Source organism: Tasmannia lanceolata, unplaced genomic scaffold (genome assembly GCF_043159265.1).
Source record: "Tasmannia lanceolata isolate RefF3 unplaced genomic scaffold, GAP_Taslan_0.1 ptg000002l, whole genome shotgun sequence".
NCBI classification, from domain to species: Eukaryota; Viridiplantae; Streptophyta; class Magnoliopsida; order Canellales; family Winteraceae; genus Tasmannia; species Tasmannia lanceolata.
This window is the reverse complement of record NW_027518679.1, coordinates 34,369,652-34,388,129: the sequence shown is the minus strand read 5'-3', so window position 1 is coordinate 34,388,129 and position 18,478 is coordinate 34,369,652. Positions and strand designations below refer to the sequence as shown.

Sequence of the window (18,478 nt, the reverse complement as noted above, 5' to 3'; positions counted from 1 at the left end):
TGTGAAGTGTGAACTGCTAAAACAACTCAATAGAATCTTTAAAAAAAAGATATTCTGGGCACAGTGGCACACCCTATCTAGTATCTACATCATGGTCCAACAAATGAACGGTTTAGATCACCCAAATAATGTGTGCCCCACTATTTATTTTGCCTAGCACGTGCTTGTGCTGCCATACACAGTATAAAATCTCTAAACTGTATTACTATTACAAATGATAACCGCAGCAAGACTACAAGTCTTCATTGTCTAAGTGACATGGTCTCTTTTTGTTACTGTTGCAGAACCAGAACCGAACCGAACCGATTAAATTCGGTTCTGGTTCGGTTCGGTTCCAGGTTCACCTGGTTCGGTTCTGGTTCCAGAACCTGGGAACCGACCGTTGGTGGTTCGGTTCTGGGATAACCCAGAACCGAACCGAACCGAACCATGTCCACCCCTAACCCTATCTATGTGAGGGCCTTAAATATGAATGGTTTGGATCACCCAAATAATGTGGCCCCCAATGTATTTTAAGCTAGTGTGTAGATAACTTATCTACACATATGTGTAGGAACCGTTTTCTCATATATATATATATATATATATATATATATATATATATATATATATATAGAGAGAGAGAGAGAGAGAGAGAGAACATTTCCTACACACTTGTGTAGGTAAGTTACCTACACACTAGCTTAAAATATAGTGGGGGCCCATATTGTTTGGGTGATCCAAACAATTCATTTGAATGGTCCTCACATAGATAGGGTGTCCACAAAAAATCAGATCCATAGGATCATCCCAACCCTACGATTTGTGGAGGTAAAATGGACGTGTATAAACCTTCACAAATTAGTCCATTTTTTGCCTCCATAGTTTGAATGGTTAGGATGATCCTATGGATCTGATTTTTTGTGGACACCCTATCTATGTGAGGATCATTCAAATGAATGGTTTGGATCACCCAAACAATGTGGCCCCCCACTGTATTTTAAGCTAGTGTGTAGGTAACTTACCTACACAAGTGTGTAGGAAATGTTCTCTCATATATATATATATATATATATATATATATAGAGAGAGAGAGAGAGAGAGAAAACGGTTCCTACACATGTGTGTAGAGAAATCCTCTACACATTAGTAACGTCGTCAGCGCATTATAACGTCAGCCGTTAGATCAATTTCATCTAGACCATTGCTTAATTTTCATCGTTTTGGGTTTCAAAGTTAGGGCACGAAAGGAGAAACAGAGAGCTTCTCTCATTTTGAAACCCAAACAGAGCTCTCGCACCATTGCCATGCTTCTCTCGCACCATTGCCATGTTTCAAAGTTAGGGCACGAAACCCAAATAGAGAGCTTCTCTCATTTCTCTGTGAAACAGAGCTTCTCTGGCTGGTTTTTTTCTTTCTCGCTCGAGTAAAAATCCAAACGAATCCAAACGATTCTCCATTTTGAAACGCATCTTCTCCGGTAAGAGTTTCTCCACCTCTTTCTCTCTTTTTTTCTTGTTGTTGTACGCTGATTTGGGTTCGATTTTGAAACCCTGGTTTCAAACCGTTTGAAACCCATGTGTAGGAACGTGTATAAGATTTGAGAGAAGCTCTGTTACATGTTTTTGGGTTTCGTTTTTGAGTTTTGAGAGAAGCTCTGTTACACATAAAAACGGTTTTCTCTCTTCTCCAGTATGAAATACCTCTCCTCATTTTCTATCTTCTCCGTTGGATTTTGGAAATTTCGTTTGGGTTTTTTATGGTTTTAGGGAGTATGAAAGGATTTGTTTTCTTCTTACACCATACCTTAACCCTTTCTCTCCACTTGAGAAACTAATTTTGAGTTTGCCAAAAAAAGAAGAAGAAAATCATGGTTTCCATTACCATAAAACCACCTGTGTGTAGATTGTGTGGGATGAAAAAAAAGTTACTTTAAAAACCCAGTCATGGCTTCTTCTACTTTCAAAAATGAATGAGAATCTATCTGGTTTTTGTAACAAATCATTTTTATACACGTAAAATCATTACTATTTATGATCTCATTTTACAGCTCAAATCTATCTGGGGCTTCTATGAATTTATTATCCATGTGAGTTTTTAAGACTAATGGTATTATCTTAATGCAGCCATGATTATCATGTTAAAAAATGAATGAAGCATGATAGATTTAAATTTGAGTGGTGTAAACATGCCAACCTCCTATTGAGTTTCACAGTTGAACTTCTTAACGAGGAACCTAATTTCTGAGTCAAATCCAAATTTTTGCCACTACTTTTATACTTTGGTACTGAACACGTAAATTCTTATTCATTTGTAAACATGCCAACCTCCCATTATTGTTGCTCGATGAAGACATGACTTTGTTTTTTGTCTCTACAAATCAAAGTTAAGAATCAGAGTTATAAATTATTTCAATGAGATAGCCAGTAAGAATAAATGGTATTCTCTGTAAGAAAATAAAAGATATCTACTTAGCAAAAATGAAACCAAGTTTAGGTGCAAAAATCCAATTTTTACCCTCTTCAATCCAGATTTTTAGAGTACAAATATAAACCCCAAAATAGCTTTTGCAGCCACAAATAGCTAAAACCTGGATTGAAGATGCTAAAACCTGGAAAACTCAACCACACAAATTTACAAGTAGATGAAACCATGAAACCATGACAGACTTTTTCTATTCCTCACAAATTTTTTTGTTAGGCATTTTTGAAAGTAGAAGAAGCCATGACTGGGTTTTTAAAGTAATTTTTTTTTCATCCCACACAATCTACACACAGGTGGTTTTATGGTAATGGAAACCATGATTTTCTTCTTCTTTTTTTGGCAAACTCAAAATTAGTTTCTCAAGTGGAGAGAAAGGGTTAAGGTATGGTGTAAGAAGAAAACAAAACCTTTCATACTCCCTAAAACCATAAAAAACCCAAACGAAATTTCCAAAATCCAACGGAGAAGATAGAAAATGAGGAGAGGTATTTCATACTGGAGAAGAGAAAACCGTTTTTATGTGTAACAGAGCTTCTCTCAAAACTCAAAAACGAAACCCAAAAACATGTAACAGAGCTTCTCTCAAATCTTATACACGTTCCTACACATGGGTTTCAAACGGTTTGAAACCAGGGTTTCAAAATCGAACCCAAATCAGCGTACAACAACAAGAAAAAAAAAAGAGAAAGAGGTGGAGAAACTCTTACCGGAGAAGATGCGTTTCAAAATGGAGAATCGTTTGGATTCGTTTGGATTTTTACTCGAGCGAGAAAGAAAAAAACCAGCCAGAGAAGCTCTGTTTCACAGAGAAATTGGAGAAGCTCTCTGTTTGGGTTTCGTGCCCTAACTTTGAAACATGGCAATGGTGCGAGAGAAGCATGGCAATGGTGCAAGAGCTCTGTTTGGGTTTCAAAATGAGAGAAGCTCTCTGTTTCTCCTTTCGTGTTGAAACCCAAAACGATGAAAATTAAGCAATGGTCTAGATGAAATTGATCTGACGGCTGACGTTATAATGCGCTGACGACGTTACTAATGTGTAGAGGATTTCTCTACACACATGTGTAGGAACCGTTTTCTCATATATATATATATATATATATATTCTCCATGCCTCAGACTTTTCTAATGCCTCAAACTTACCTTATTTGATAACAATCAAATATTCTCCATGCCTCAAACTTTTCTAACTGGTTTAGCATAGACTATGCATGCTTGTAGACACCCCATTTTGACAAGGCCCTAAACCCGCATATTCGAATAAAATCCCGAGGTCAGACGGAAAATGAATGAAATTAATCCGAGCAAAAGAGAATGTGGGGCCCGCTTGTGTGGGACCCGTTTGTGTGGGACCCGCCTGTGTGGGACCCGCTTTTGTGGGGCCCGCTTTTGTGGGGCCCGTTTGTGTGGGACCTGCTGATGTGGGGCCCGCTGATGTGGGACCCGCTTGCGTGGGGCCCGCTTGTGTGGGGCCCGCTGTGTTGGGACCCGCTTATGTGGTCAAAGAGAGAATAAGGACGGTCATCATTTTCTTCGTTTTTAAAGTGGGCGTAATGAGTGGTTTTGGTTTTCGCATGGCATCCAATGCCATTTGAAAATTATTTTTTATTTTTTTTTATTTATTATTTTGCAAAAAAATGGGAAATGGGGGGGGACAAGAGGGGGACAAAAAAAACCCATCATCCTCTCTCATGATGAGTCATGAGAGCCTCCCCAGTCTTCTTCTCTCTCGCAGAGAGAAAAGACCAGAGGAGAGAAAAATCCAGGGGAGGGAACCAGAGAGGAAAAAAAAAAAACGGAGGAGAGGAAAAAACAGAAAAAACAAGAAAAAAAAAAAAAAAAAAAGAAAAGAAAAGGGGAGATCTGGAGAGAGAGAGAGAGAGGCAGAGAGAGAGAGAGGGGTTCTTAATCTCCTTCACCGGCGATCTTGCCGGAGATCTAACCGTCACCCTGCACCTACCTTCACATCTTCACCATTAGATCCATCTTTTTTTTACAGATCTTTGAGATCATCTCCCAAAACCATTTCCTCCACCATCATTCTCCCCTATTTTCTCCACCATCATCCCCATCTCCTCCACCCCACCTCCAGCGGGCCCCACCTCCAGCGGGCCCCACCTCCAGCGGGCCCCACCTCCAGCGGGCCCCACATCAGCGGGCCCCACACAAGCACGACTCTGTCAACACCTTCCTGGATCTCTTGTGGTGTAAGTTCATTTTTTTTATTTTTTAATTATTCATTCTTTGCACTACACGGGTCCCACAGCGGATCCCACATCAGCGGGTCCCACAGCGGGTCCCACAAGCGGGTCCCACATCAGCGGGTCCCACAGCGGGTCCCACAGCGGGTCCCACATCAGTAGGTCCCACAGAGGGTCCCACAACAGCGGGTCCCACAGCGGGTCCCACATCAGTGGGTCCCACAGCAGGTCCCACATCAATGGGTCCCACATCGGCGGGTCCCACAGCAGGTCACACATCAGCGGGTCCCACAACAGCGGGTCCCACATCAGCGGGTCCTACTATGAATAGTAGTTTTGAATAGTACTTATAAATAGTAATTATGAATAGTAGTTTTGAATAGTACTTATAAATAGTAATTATGAATAGTAGTTTTGAATAGTACTTATAAATAGTAATTATGAATAGTATTTTTGAATAGTAATCTTGTATAGTAATTATAAATAGTAATTATAACAGTCTTCAGCACAGGAGTCAGTCCTTCAGTCAGTCCAGGAATTTTTCCTGTCATCATAGGGGTTAGGATTCTGTCCATCCTCCCATCAAGTTGTGATCTTTACCCGCTCCTGCAAGGTATAGGATGCTGTCCAACCCTTGCCGAGTTATTTTCCTGTTCGTTCCCCCGCAAAGTATAGGATGATGTCCAACTTTTGCGGGATTCCAGAAGTCTCCCTACCCTTATGATGATAGGATTTTATTCTCTGGTGTCAAAAAACAATAAAAACATTTCAAAAATACTTGAAAACAACAAAAATATTCCAAAAACACTTGAAAATTTAAAAACATCTCAAAAACAATTCAAAATCCAAAAACATCTGAAAAAATCAAAAATCTCAAAAATCTTGAGTCATGTGCAGAGTAGTTAGGAATTCGGTCCGAACTACGGATGACTTGATCCCTAGCTGAGGGGTACGTAGGCAGCTCAGGCGTGCTGCTGGCACCCTGAGTTCAGTCACCATTTTTAGACACCATTTTTACACCCTTTCACCATTTTCAGTCACCATTTTTGTAAATATTTCTCACAACTTTCACAATTTTTCATAACTTCAAAACCTCCCAAAAATACAAAAAACTTCAAAACCTTTTCAAAAAGATCTTCCCCTAGAGTTAGGAGTCTGTCCTAGATATTTAGGGTGTTTTAGAGTTAGGAGTCGGTCTTGATTTGTATTGATGTGGTGTGTCCTGTCGTGTGAGTGTCCCTAGAGTTAGGAGGCCTCGAGTCGATCGGTCAGACACTTAGTCGAACCGATGGCTAGACTAGGAAGCATATAGTCAGCCCATGGTTTTCTTTATGTTGCACAGCCTAGATACACATAGGATGTAGGGCCCACCTGCATTAGCTTAAGGCTAAACAACCTGCATTAGTTAGGACATATAGAGAGTCGTAAAAATCACAATCCACTTGAATTTAAGCAATCGCACAAAAAGCTTTAAAAACTAGTCGAGTCTAGTTGATCGAGTCTAGGATAGCGGTCCTAGAGGTTTAGGCATTGTAGTTTAGCATAGGACACCGAACTACGTTGGCTCTGATTCTTCCCGAGGCCGGGATACGTAGTGCAGCTAGGATGGATGGCCATCCTGGTCCGAGTCAAGTCCTGCATTAGAATTTTAGGATTTGTCTTGTTGAGTCGTGTGTTGCGTATTTTGCTGTGTTTTCTTATTTTCATGTACAGATCCTATACCTTTAGCTGTAGCATGCATGTGCTTGTCCACCAGAACTTAGACACCAATTAGGCATGGCACTCATAACCTAGCTATTCTTAGGCGACATATCTTTCATTTCTTTTGTGTGTGCTTCTTATTCATCTCTGAGACATGCATGATTAGCTAGACGTTATCTCGGGGATATCCGTTCCCATTTCGCATGATTTTCTCCCAAAACTCTTCAAAATTAATAATAAATGGCATGAGAGACCAGGTGCTAGCACTTGGGCGAATTGGGGGCGCCTAATCCCTTCCCCATTCGTCATCAGGCACGAACCCTATTTTATATCTCTGGTTATCCGTTGCAACAGAGCACAGCATGGGATCCAGGGCCCACTTCCTTGGATGGCGACTCTTTCTTTGTTCGAGGTGCGTCTCGAATCCGGGCTAGTCCCCGAATCGAGAGGTATCTCACTTTACATCGCCGCTCATGCTGTGAGGGGCACTCTTTCGAGGGTTCCTTGGTGGGGCTCTCCTTCACGTGGATGATCTAGAGACTCGCGCGGGGGCCCGTCCCCTCACGCCCGTCCCGGATCTGGTTCCACAATGCTTAACATTCTATAACAGCACATGTGCTTTGCATGGAAAAACCACTAAGAAAGTAATGTAAACCGACCTACATTTTGAGATGAGTAACCCTTATAAAAAGGTATATCTTCGTCCATTTGCTATTACAAAGTGACCTCAAATCAAATTAGAAAAGAATGCAAGTAATTGTTGAATTAATATGTTAAAGGATCAATTGAGATATTGGAACAAACTAATGAAAATCTTTCTTCTTTGCCCACCATGGTAGCGACGGCCACTCTCCAATGTCGATGGTTACGGCCACTCTCCAATGTCGATGGTTATGGGATGGGGTGAGAAAGTATGGTCTCGACGCGTGGTGGATGTGATCCTTAGTGCATGTATGAGTGAGATCACTAAGCGATATGGTTTTTACACATCAATAGTTTTTCACTAATTGAGAGAGATCTCACTAAGTCTTTTATTATCTGGTTATGATGTTCTGTAATGGAAGAAGAAAATCGTTGTATATTATATTGTTAGATGGGCTAAACTTTCTCTACCGTTACTCTGTAAAGCAAGGATTACAGATGTTTCAACCTTCCTCCCCTACTCTACCGTTTGCTTCCCTCTTACTTAATTTCCTTCCAAGCTTGAAATCAGTCTCCATGATTGTCTAATGTATATTAGGCGTACGCGTGAAATGAAAGATGAATCAACAAAAGCAGGTAGAGATTGATGAACCTTTAGAAGCTCGGTACCTTTGGCCCGCTGCTAGTATTTGCATGGATGGGAAGCTAACCCGATTGCAAGTAATGAAATTAAGTAGTTAAATAAGGATAATAATACAATCAATCACAAAATTACATTTAGCGTGAGTGGAAGTCCATAATTGTTAATTTGTTATCACAAACCAGTTCAGTCGGCATGGTCGTGGAAAAGAAATGCACTAACTCATAACTCAGCCAAGTCGACTTCGCGCTCTCTACATCCCAAGTCCAAACCCAACCAGATTTCAACCATACCAAACTCAGAAATCAAAAAGACAATTAAGTTACACAAACTAGTGTTGATAATCAGTTTTGGACTCGCAATCGGTTCAAAAAATCCAAAACAAACAAGGCGTATGGTTCACTGGGTGAATATGTTTGACAGTGTTACATATTAACAAGCTTGTTGATTTTTCTTAAGCAGCATTTCAACTATTTTAATTTAGGGAATTGCTAGTATCCATGTTTTCACGACTGGTCTGTCGCACATCAGACCAGCCACCTCTTTAATGAAGACAAACAGCTTTTGTCTCCATTCACAAGGTGGCTAGTCTGACGTGCAACAGACCAGCCGCGAAAACCCTATTGCGATGGAGTTTAGCAAATCCCTTTTATTTAATATAATCTATTCTCAGGAGTCAGTAGAAAGTCAAGACAACATTATACATATTCATCGGGACTATTGGGTTCATGAGTGCAAACTCCTGAAGGTGTGTGTTGAGATATCTCATAGACAGACTAACGATAAATCATTTTCCACCATTACATCGTCGTTTTGGTGGTGATATTGTCTAATGGACTGCAAGTTTTGACCTGTGCCTTTTGGTGGTGTTATCATTTGATTTACTTCAGTTCATAATTTAAATTACTCTAGTTTAACAAAGCAATACTTACACAAAGATCTAGATTATCATTTGATTTATTTCAATTCATTTACTGGTTACTTGTTCAGTATTGGATATTTACAGATATTTCCAACAGTCACCAAGAATAACATACAGGGGGTCGGGCCTCTTTACCTCATTGGTAAATGGCTTTGTTCCACAATCAAGAGGTCAGAGGTCAGGCAGGGGTTCAATCCCAGCTTACCTACAGGAGAGAGAGAGAGAGAGAGAGAGAGAGAGAGAGTAGAATACACAATCAGTAGTCACAATTTGTATTCGTTACTAGTATCCATACTCCAAAGAAGAGCATATATCTCTAATTCGAAGAATCCAATAGCCTAGACCAAATTAACATTAAATGCAAAAAAAAATAGGAACAAGCAGAATGAAGACTGAACACTATACATCTGAATGTAATTCCTGTTATAATCCAAATCTCGTTTCTTTCAACAAAATAATTGAATCAGAGAACACATGCGCCGAGTCGGCGCAAGGGCGAATTGAGTTAGCATGCTCTTATTTTTGGCATAATGTACAAGAAGTGCCACCCTCTCCTTAGAATAATAAGGAAAGGAAATTAATTAGGCTAAGAATCATGGTGAGAATATTACACAGATTTCTTCAATTGTCATTTGTCTTCTTCCTTTTTTACAAAAATTATGCTTCCCTCTCCTCCTCTTGTTTCTCTTCCATTTGGGTTATAGGAGCAGGCATGTATCTGAGTGCTGTTTGACCTGCTGGAGCTTGGCTTGCTGCTGAGACCAATAGGCATGTGCAGACAAGACCCTGTCCAAGAGCTCTTGAGGGACTGGTTCTCCCCTTCTTTGCTGTGGAGCGATTTTTGCCGTGTGCACCAGTGTCTTCCACTTATCCTGCACACCCCCACCCACACAACAAGAAGAAGAAGCTCAATTTGTATGGAAAAAAAATTATACTTTCTGCAAAGCTATTTCAAGATTAGCACCCGATTCTTGTAATATAAGGCCATGTTTTTGGCTTGGGCACACAATAAAGCACTTGGTCCTCGGGAATTTGCAAATATCATTACAGAAGGGACATTTTTACGGTCAGTCATTCGAGTGATAGTGAAGAGATCTGCCAATGAAATAGCAGATAGTTTGGCGAGAAAGAATGAGCAGAAAAGGCTGAAGTAGTGACCAGTGGCTATTGAGTGTCGGAAGGTGCCAGGGTTGGGTGGGCTGATAGGATATGAGTTGTGGAGGAGAACATCAGTCAAAATCAGCTAGGATGCCTTGTCCCCTTAGCATGGGCTATTGCTACTGTTATTTGTCAATAAAACTGTTGCCTTTTTCAATAAAGCTTACCCAATAATGAGAAAGGGTCGGGGAGGAAGACTTGAGGGCGTAAGAGAGGGGAAAAGGTTTTATTTTTAATCTGCTTTTTGGCTACTTCTCACCCTCTCCTCACTGTTTACCTTCTCAACTCTCACCCTCTACCCCTTTCTCACCGCTTGATAAACTAATATTCCATGGAAAAAAATGCATGGTCGCCAAACATGGCCTAGGAGAAAAAAAGGTACTAAAAGCTATCCGTCACATCTTCAGCCAGTGGGACCCACTCCCAATATTATGTGGGTCGCATCAATTGCACCAACAGAAACAAATATCATCTGCATTCTTGTTTTTGTTTTTGCATCTACCAAAAATATGTGGGCCACTCAATCATCGTTTTTAAAAGGTGGATCAAACTATAGCTTTCCTTAGAAGACCGTTGAGACCGGATTTCCTGAAATGGACATGTGTTTTTTTTTTTTTTTTTTAATAGTTGAAATGGACATATCTGCTTTTGTTTTACAAAAAAATACAAGATTTCAATATTTTTGGCAAGAGAAATGGAAACAGAATTTCAAACTTCAATGGAAGTGATGAAAATAGCAGAAGAAAGGGTTAGAAATCTGTGAAGACATGGCACGAGGAAAAATGGCCTCCAGGGCACGAAACTTCAGGAAGCATTGGCAAGAAATGAAATGTAAATTTCTGTCAAGTTGAAATTAATGATGAGGGGCAGGTGTTTTTGTGAAGGGATGAAGGTTGAGGAAGGTTTTCGACTTTTCGTCATCATTCTTGAATTTCGGAAACCTAACCTGCCTAACACAACAACCTACAGGAAAAAAATTTCTTTTTCCGGAAATAAACTGACAGGATTAGATAGGCTATGCAATTACGCAAAGAGCAGAAAAACTGAAATGACAGCAGTTTGGAGATGTGATTAAAATTACACCATGGATGAAACTTTATCACTGATCAAGATTGGTGGAGATGATGGAAGTGGATCCTACTTTCTTTGACATTCTAGCTGATGCACCAATTGGGGTCCACATCATGCCAATGATATTCGTAGTGTGCATTTTCATACCAGATCATTTACCCATTTTAAAATGAAAAACAAACATGATGTAGATTTACTTTTCTGCTTCCTTCATCACTTTTAATGCAGAATGCAAATGGGGAAAAAAAACTAAAAACACTATTACGCAAAAAAATTACGTACCTTCAAGTCAACATATGTTCGATGCTTTTCATTTTCGAAAGCCCGTAACTTTACATCGCGCCACCTGAAAAATGACCAAGGCACTTGAGAAACCCCACAAGGGCCACAACAGAATTCCCAGTAACTTGAAAATGTTCCCAAACAACTGCAGATAGAAACTGAATCTCAAAGTGCATATTTCAAACTTATACTAATCGGAAGCCCATGGATTTTTTGGTTGGTTCAGGGGTAATCATCACATACCTTCCAGTTCCAAGTTTCTCAACTGCATGTACAAGTGCTTCTACTTCTGAGACAGAAAAGGGTCTCCTGATCCGGCGCTGAACAAGCTCGGAACGCCTTGACTTTCGATGCAAGGGAACCATGGCCAATGCCTCCACACTCATGGTTGGAATGGCAACCAAAGCTCTGGAATTTGGTGGTGTTTTATCCAATTTCATGTCAGTAGGAGAGAGAACCGAGTCATGATCACTTTCAACAGAGTTGCCCGGATTGGTCAGTGGGAGATCTGGGGAGGCATCCCATTCCCCACGATCTGAATCGAGAATTCCGTGATTCCTGACAATAGGCCAAAATGTGATGAATTGCAGCTAAACAACAGATTTAAGGCCACATAGATGTTTTCAATGGTTTTTGCAACATATAGCCTTTATCATTATCTATAAGAGCTATGAACAATATTCATGGAAATAAGTTCATAAAACTGTAGTTTCTAAAGATAAGGGATAAGACTATTGATCAATTTGTGATTTTCCTGCAGAATTGCCATAAATTTTTGTACCAGACCTGGACCTAAACAAAGAAATAATGAAAATCATAATTATGTTCCAAGAAATAAAAAAGGGAAGTGATAAATCCGCCCCCTTTTTTACTTGGGATGGCCATCTCCAGTGTATCTATGACTACAGAGGGCCTGATGTACTTCACGTGGGAAGGATTCAACGGGCCTGATTGCCACCTGAACTGGACCTGACTGTCCCATGTAAAGAAAAGGGGAGAATTTATCATTTCCCAATAAAAAATACCACATATTTTTTGGTTTACGTCTGCATTAATTATTATGCATTAACAAAAAATTGTAAAAAATGATAACCATTTACAGGGTTCTTAACCTTTTTAGACCTAACAATACTCGAACGATTTAATTCCATAGAAAAAATCATGGGCTTGAAGTTGTATATGAATGTGACAATGACCGTCACAGTGACAGAAACGAGTAAAAAGTAAGGGAAATGATATTTGACCCCCTTTTGTTTTGTCTTTTCCTGAAAAGGCAAACAAAAGGGAGCTGAAATGCTGTAAAGGGGGAGGAAATATCGTTTCCCAAAAAGTAAATGCTAAACTTTAAAGAATCTAAAGTGTGTATGGAATAATCTAAAAGGGAACTAGCCTCTGTTTATTAATTGAGGATGGTCACAGTCAGCTTATCCATAAAATGAAAGCAGTTAGAAAGTAGTGACTCTTCAATTACCTGGTTAGTGGTTGAGTTGCATCACAGGGGGTCAGACAGTGAGGATCATTGGTGGGCAGAGGCGATGGAGTGCGTGCAGGGTTGGGCTCCAGTGTAAAACCCAGACTGTCCATCGTATCAGCTTGAGAAATTCCAGTCTGGAGTAAAGTTTTAGTGTCATCTTTAACCTTCTTACCCTGATAAAGAACACCAACTCGTAGTCCACCTCCAAGTATAGCCGTCACAGCTTCCAAAACTGTCCTCTACAACAAAAGTGTGTACCACCAGAATGGAAAATTAGAGATTTGTCAACAACGAAATGTTTTGAGCAAGATATGCCAAAGGACCATGCACATCCAACGAAATCAAAAGAAGTCATAGCAATGGGGATCAAGAACCAATTAGAATATAGCGGAGGAAAATAAATGAGGATTTGCTGGCAATACACAATGTGAATGATGCAGTACAAACTGAAATGAAGGGATACATTCAACAAAAATAAGAACTGAAAAAATTGAGATGAAATACGTCTAGAGTTGATCACACAATCTCTACTAGCAAAACTCATGAATTTTCTACAGAAAATGAAAAATAATTGTCAAAATTCAAAATGTCTTTCTCGTTGAGCAAATTTTTATGTAAATTATAACAAACCTATTTAAGAATTCCAACTCCGATTTCTTTCTATTCTATTTGCTGCTAATCTAATTACATAAGGACTAATCCAAAATAGGAAAGTCATAGCGATGAGAATAAGAAATATGAGACCTTATTTATAAACATATGGAATTCAAAACTCATAATCCCATGTAAAGAAAAACAAACAACCCTTTTGATTTGTTTGCAATCAGATCACTGTGGCCACCTGCTGACATCAGGGCAATACCATGACAACATCATCAACCCATCCCTTTCTAGACCTTTTATGGTTCTTTTGTACATAAATTTTTTAGCAAGGTAAGATTTGCGTATTTTTTGGGGCTGGGTTCCAACTTTAATTGCATCAGTTATTCAAAACATATCATTCTGAGCTTCCAAATGTGGAACATCTTTGATCACTGATTGGAATTGTTGTTTACAAAAAAACGTGATAAGCCCTACATCCATAATACCAGTCTGTTTTATTTTCAATCCTTACTGAATCATGGTTAATTATTTACAGTGATGGTTATTTCTGTCCCTTTCATATGCATGAATAGCATCCATGATTTCTAAAGTGGTTGGAAGCGGAAAAGGGATAGGAATCAAATCAAAATTTTGTCCAGTAACTCCCAATTTTTCAACTAAAAGAATATTTCTTTACCAAATTCTAGAATTCGAATAGAAAATTCTACAATATCCTATTCGTTTAACATGCGGCAATAAGACTTTTTATTCAGTGTTTAAGAACCGTCATGGAAAAGAACACCCCGAAGGTAAAAAAAAAAAAAGTTTACTTAGGCGAGTCAATGATTGACGCAGTGCATTTTTTATTAGCTCAGGCCTGACAAAGGAGTTTTCGATTGACTCGGAGCTTTCAACAGCACCTTTGTCAATATCTAATATGGTGGATGGAGTAAAGTGCATTGTACATGGACAACTAAGATAATTAAAAATCTAACTCCCACAGTCAGAAAAGAAATCTTATCTTCAATATAATCAACATAATAGTACATCAAATTCTTGAAACATAATATCGAGGAAAAAAGGGGAAGAATCATATACCTTCAGTGAAGCAACAGTTTCCGTTTCAGAAATCTCAATGAAGAGATCTGGAACCCTGAAGGAATTGATACTGAGCTTCACTGCAAAAAGGAGTAAAATATTTATAAGAATCTCATATGTCAGAAGTCACAAATTAAATAATTTGATTTGAACCACAAACAAGTCAAATTGTAATTCCATCTTGAAGGTATCCTACCATGTGAATCTCCAGATTTGAAAGACGACTTTTGACCTGTTATTGAGGACGATGCCCCACTGGCTGCACAAAATAGCTAGGCTTTTAGTAAACTTCAGGTAATACCAACAAAAGGAAACAATGTGGGGTCAAAAGAGAAAGACCTCCATGCATAGTTGCACCTAAACAAGTTGGATTTCCATCGACACCCTTCTCAGATGAGTTAGAAACACCTTCACTACTAATCCCCCCATCAGAGGTCGATAGTGAACACCGCTCAAACAGCTTCCTCTTCTTAAAAGGAAAACAACTTTGAGTCCTTTGGCGTGTGTAACACATTTTCTTACTGCGGAAAACAGGCTTCATTTCCAAATCTGGTAACATCAATAAGAAATTCCAATAAATTAGGCAAATCACTCGGATGGATTATAAAGGAAGAATAATTACTTACATTTTTAATCAAAAACAAGAAAATTAGTGAAGCCTTCAAAATGCAGATGCTTCAAAAATATTGTCAAATAACAGCATGATAGACGAAAGTATTAAACTAGGAAAATGGATTCTGCTCACCAGTGTTAGAAAGTTCCCCATCCTTCAACAATTTTGGAGCTACTTTCAAGAATTTGGGTGCCCGCAACTTTCTTATCCTCCGATCTCCAAGGCGTGGTGATCTAAAGGCCTTCATGGATATGGTGCTAGGTTGAGTGCACCCAGAAGAGTTTTCGTCATCATCTCTACAAAGTACATTCACATCATATTGACACCTAGGGTGAGAACCACAAGGAATGTGATCACCACACAAAGGCACCTCGACACTACTGCCTGAACTAACTAATACAGGAGGTTTAGTATCCAATTCTATTGGATCCTCCGAACTGCACATATCAAGCGAATTTTTGTTTATCACACTTCTGATCCCTTTATTCTCAGCTTCCGCTCTTCTCTCAAATTCATCCTCTGTCTTGCCTCCATGGGATTCTGCATACCCTGGGGAGCCACTCTCAGAATTGCACTTTCCATGGGATAGGCCCACTGAATTTCCAAATTCATTTCTGCTTTTCTGATTTATTGACTCCTCAGCACAAGCAACCTTCTCTGATCTCTCAGACTTTATAATTCTAGAAGCAGATCTCAAAGTTACATCATCCTGTGCATGCAAGTACTTGTTTGAAGCATATGTTTGTGTGTTCCTTTGCGGGGCCTTATTAAAGGCAATCACACTCTCATCACAGCTTCCTTGATCACAAGGTTCTTGTTTAAATGGTTTCTCTACATCTCGTTGTTCCTGTTTAATGGTATCCTTTCCAATAGGAAACTTAGATATTCCAGCTGAAATATTAATAGGAGTCAGAGAATTTTCTTTCTCCCCTAGTAATTTACCAGCTACTGTAGCCAATAAGTCAAATGCACATATCTGATTGTCCTCAACCTTCTTTTTAAATGAATGCTTTCCCTAAAAAATTTAAAAACATAAATAGCACATAACGGAGTTTCTATGCCTGAAAAAAAAAACATAGGGTGAATCGGCAAACATAAAGTGATATTAAAAACTTACCCTAGCTGATCTTGAACCTCGGGGCATGGCAGGCACCTGGTAGCCATTGAATCCATAGTCTAGCCTCTTCTGCAACACCATATCTTATGGACACATACCAAACATAATAACTCAGAAAACACAAACTAACAGCATCATTGGTTCTTCAAAGCTAAGAAATATCCCTGTATCTTCAATGCGCACTCCACTTATCCATCACTTGAACTAGCAGATCCCCATAACAAAGCCCTGCAACACGGCAAGCATGAGCAAGTATGCACAAAAATACCCACTCCCATTAATTGAAATGCTATTAAAGACATTATACAACCACATAAAAATAATTGAAAGGCAAAGAAGCACAAAGCACAAACCAGAGAGTTCTAAATTAGAATTATTGCACATGACTCAAGAACTAATTAATCAAAGAGAAGCATGAAAGGCATTAAGTATGGATTTAAACGCTTCGAAGAACCCAAACTAAACAAAATTTCAAGTGAAAGGAATTTGAACAAGCTATTCCCAGCCGTAACTTATGATTGTGCTTGTGAATTAACGGCTCCAAGAAACAACTGAAACCGAAGACAAGATAATTTGATCCAGAGCCAACTCACTAAAGATCAAACATTATATAACACGGTAGCAATTACTTTAGAAGATGATTTCAGAACATCAATATTGCAAATTTTGATAAAATTTAAATTCTTAAAGGGCTTAAAGTCTTAAACCCAGTTCTGGTGCTTCCATCAGACCCCTACAATCTGTGATACTATAATAAGAAAATAAAAATCCAAAAATTATTACCAACAGATGAATGAGAAAAGCACACTATAATACATAAATTTTGAAAAAATTTAAATTTTTAAATGGCTTAAAGTCTTATCACCATAATACATAAATTTTGATAAAATTTAAATTTTTAAAGTGCTTAATAAAACCCATTCTGGTGGTTCCATCAGATCCCTACAATCTGTGATTAGGGGTGGCAAAATTGGGCGAACCGAACCGGAACCAAGCTGAAACCGAACCGAAAATTCAGTTTCGGTTTGGGGATCAAACCGAACCGAAACCGAATATTTCCAATGATTATGAGTATGGATTGGCAAAATTGGCGGAACCGAACCGAACGAAACGAAAATTCGGTTTCGGTTTGGTAAAACCAAACCGATTCAAATTTTGGTTCGGTTCGGTTTGGGGGTCAAACCGAACCATTGCCACCCCTATCTTTGATACTATAATTAAAAAATAATAATCCAAATGTTACAACAAATAGATGAATGAGAAAAAAACACTATAATGCATAAATTTTGATTAAATTTAAATTTTTAAAGGGCTTAAAGTATTAAAACCCAGTTCTGGTGGTTCCATCAGATCCCTAAAATCTTAAACACTATAATAAGAAAATGAAAATTCAAAAATTACTACCAACAGATGAATGAGAAAAACAAGAATATCGCTATAATACTCAAATTTTGATAAAATTTAAATTTTTAAAAAGGCTTAAAGTGTTAAACCCAGTTCTTGTGGCTCCATCAGATCCCTACAATCTTCAATACTATAATAAGAAAATGAAAATCCAAAAAAATACTACAAACAGATGAATGAGGAAAACAAGAATATCACCCAAATAGGTAAATTATGTAGGAAAGAATTATAATAAGGTTCAAAGGGGCAATTTAAGGCCATAAAATTGATAAACCAACATCTCTCAGACATATGAAATTAAATGAAACCTCAAGATCTCAATATGAAAATTATAGATTTTGAGAGAAAAAGATCAAGATATTAAATTTAAAAGACGCCGAGGAATTCCTCCTAAATTGCACTAATAATTAAATAGAGAAATAAGGAATTTTATTTCATTAAAAATAAAATAAAAAGAAAGATAAAACCAGTAAAGAGTATAAAAAAGGGATCGAAAAATTGAATTCTAAGAAATTCACGTGAAAAAGAGTTTCAGATCCAAAAACCCTCGGCCAACAGAGATCAACTGAGATAAATTTCGAAAATTAAGAAACAATTCAGAAAAACGACCAGATCTTGATCATATTTTCGAAAATCCAACAGATTTGAAGGGAAAAAAAAACTCTTTTTTAAAAGTTCCCCTCTAACTACAGATCAAATCCAAACAAAATCTATTTCTATACGAGAGAAACAAATCTAGAACAAAATTCCGCCAATTCCGAGCAAAATCTACAACAAAACACAAGAAAAAATCCAAAATTTCAAATTAGAGCATGAAAAGAAAAAAGAAATTCGATCGAATTACCTCAGATCAAATGATTCGAGAACAAAACCTACAGTCTGATCCTTCTTTTTCGTTTTTTTTTTATGAATGATAAAAAAAATCCCATTTCTCAAGAATTCTGTTTAAACGAGAAATCTCAAGGCCAGATTTGTCCAAATTCAGTCCAAATTCAGTCCAAATTCGAGATCGGAGATTGGCCGGAGAATTTCTCGAGATCTCGGAAAAGGAATTCCCTTTTCATTCACGTTTTCTCTCTCTCTGTTTCAGACGCTACCCTTTTTTTTCTCTCT

General features: G+C 38.4%; 1 protein-coding gene across 1 annotated transcript; it reads right to left on the bottom strand.

Annotated features, from left to right (window-relative positions):
- Positions 1-8,952: 8,952 nt before the first annotated feature.
- On the bottom strand, positions 8,953-18,478 carry LOC143870854 (telomere repeat-binding protein 5-like). The gene is made up of 10 exons (XM_077376631.1): positions 18,210-18,478; positions 15,962-16,189; positions 14,977-15,859; positions 14,571-14,780; positions 14,428-14,490; positions 14,232-14,311; positions 12,549-12,790; positions 11,321-11,635; positions 11,078-11,141; positions 8,953-9,438 (listed from the first exon to the last, which is right to left on the bottom strand). Exons 2-10 carry the CDS (start codon positions 16,040-16,042, stop codon positions 9,265-9,267), a joined length of 2,112 nt encoding a protein of 703 aa, XP_077232746.1. The 5' UTR covers positions 16,043-16,189; positions 18,210-18,478; the 3' UTR covers positions 8,953-9,264.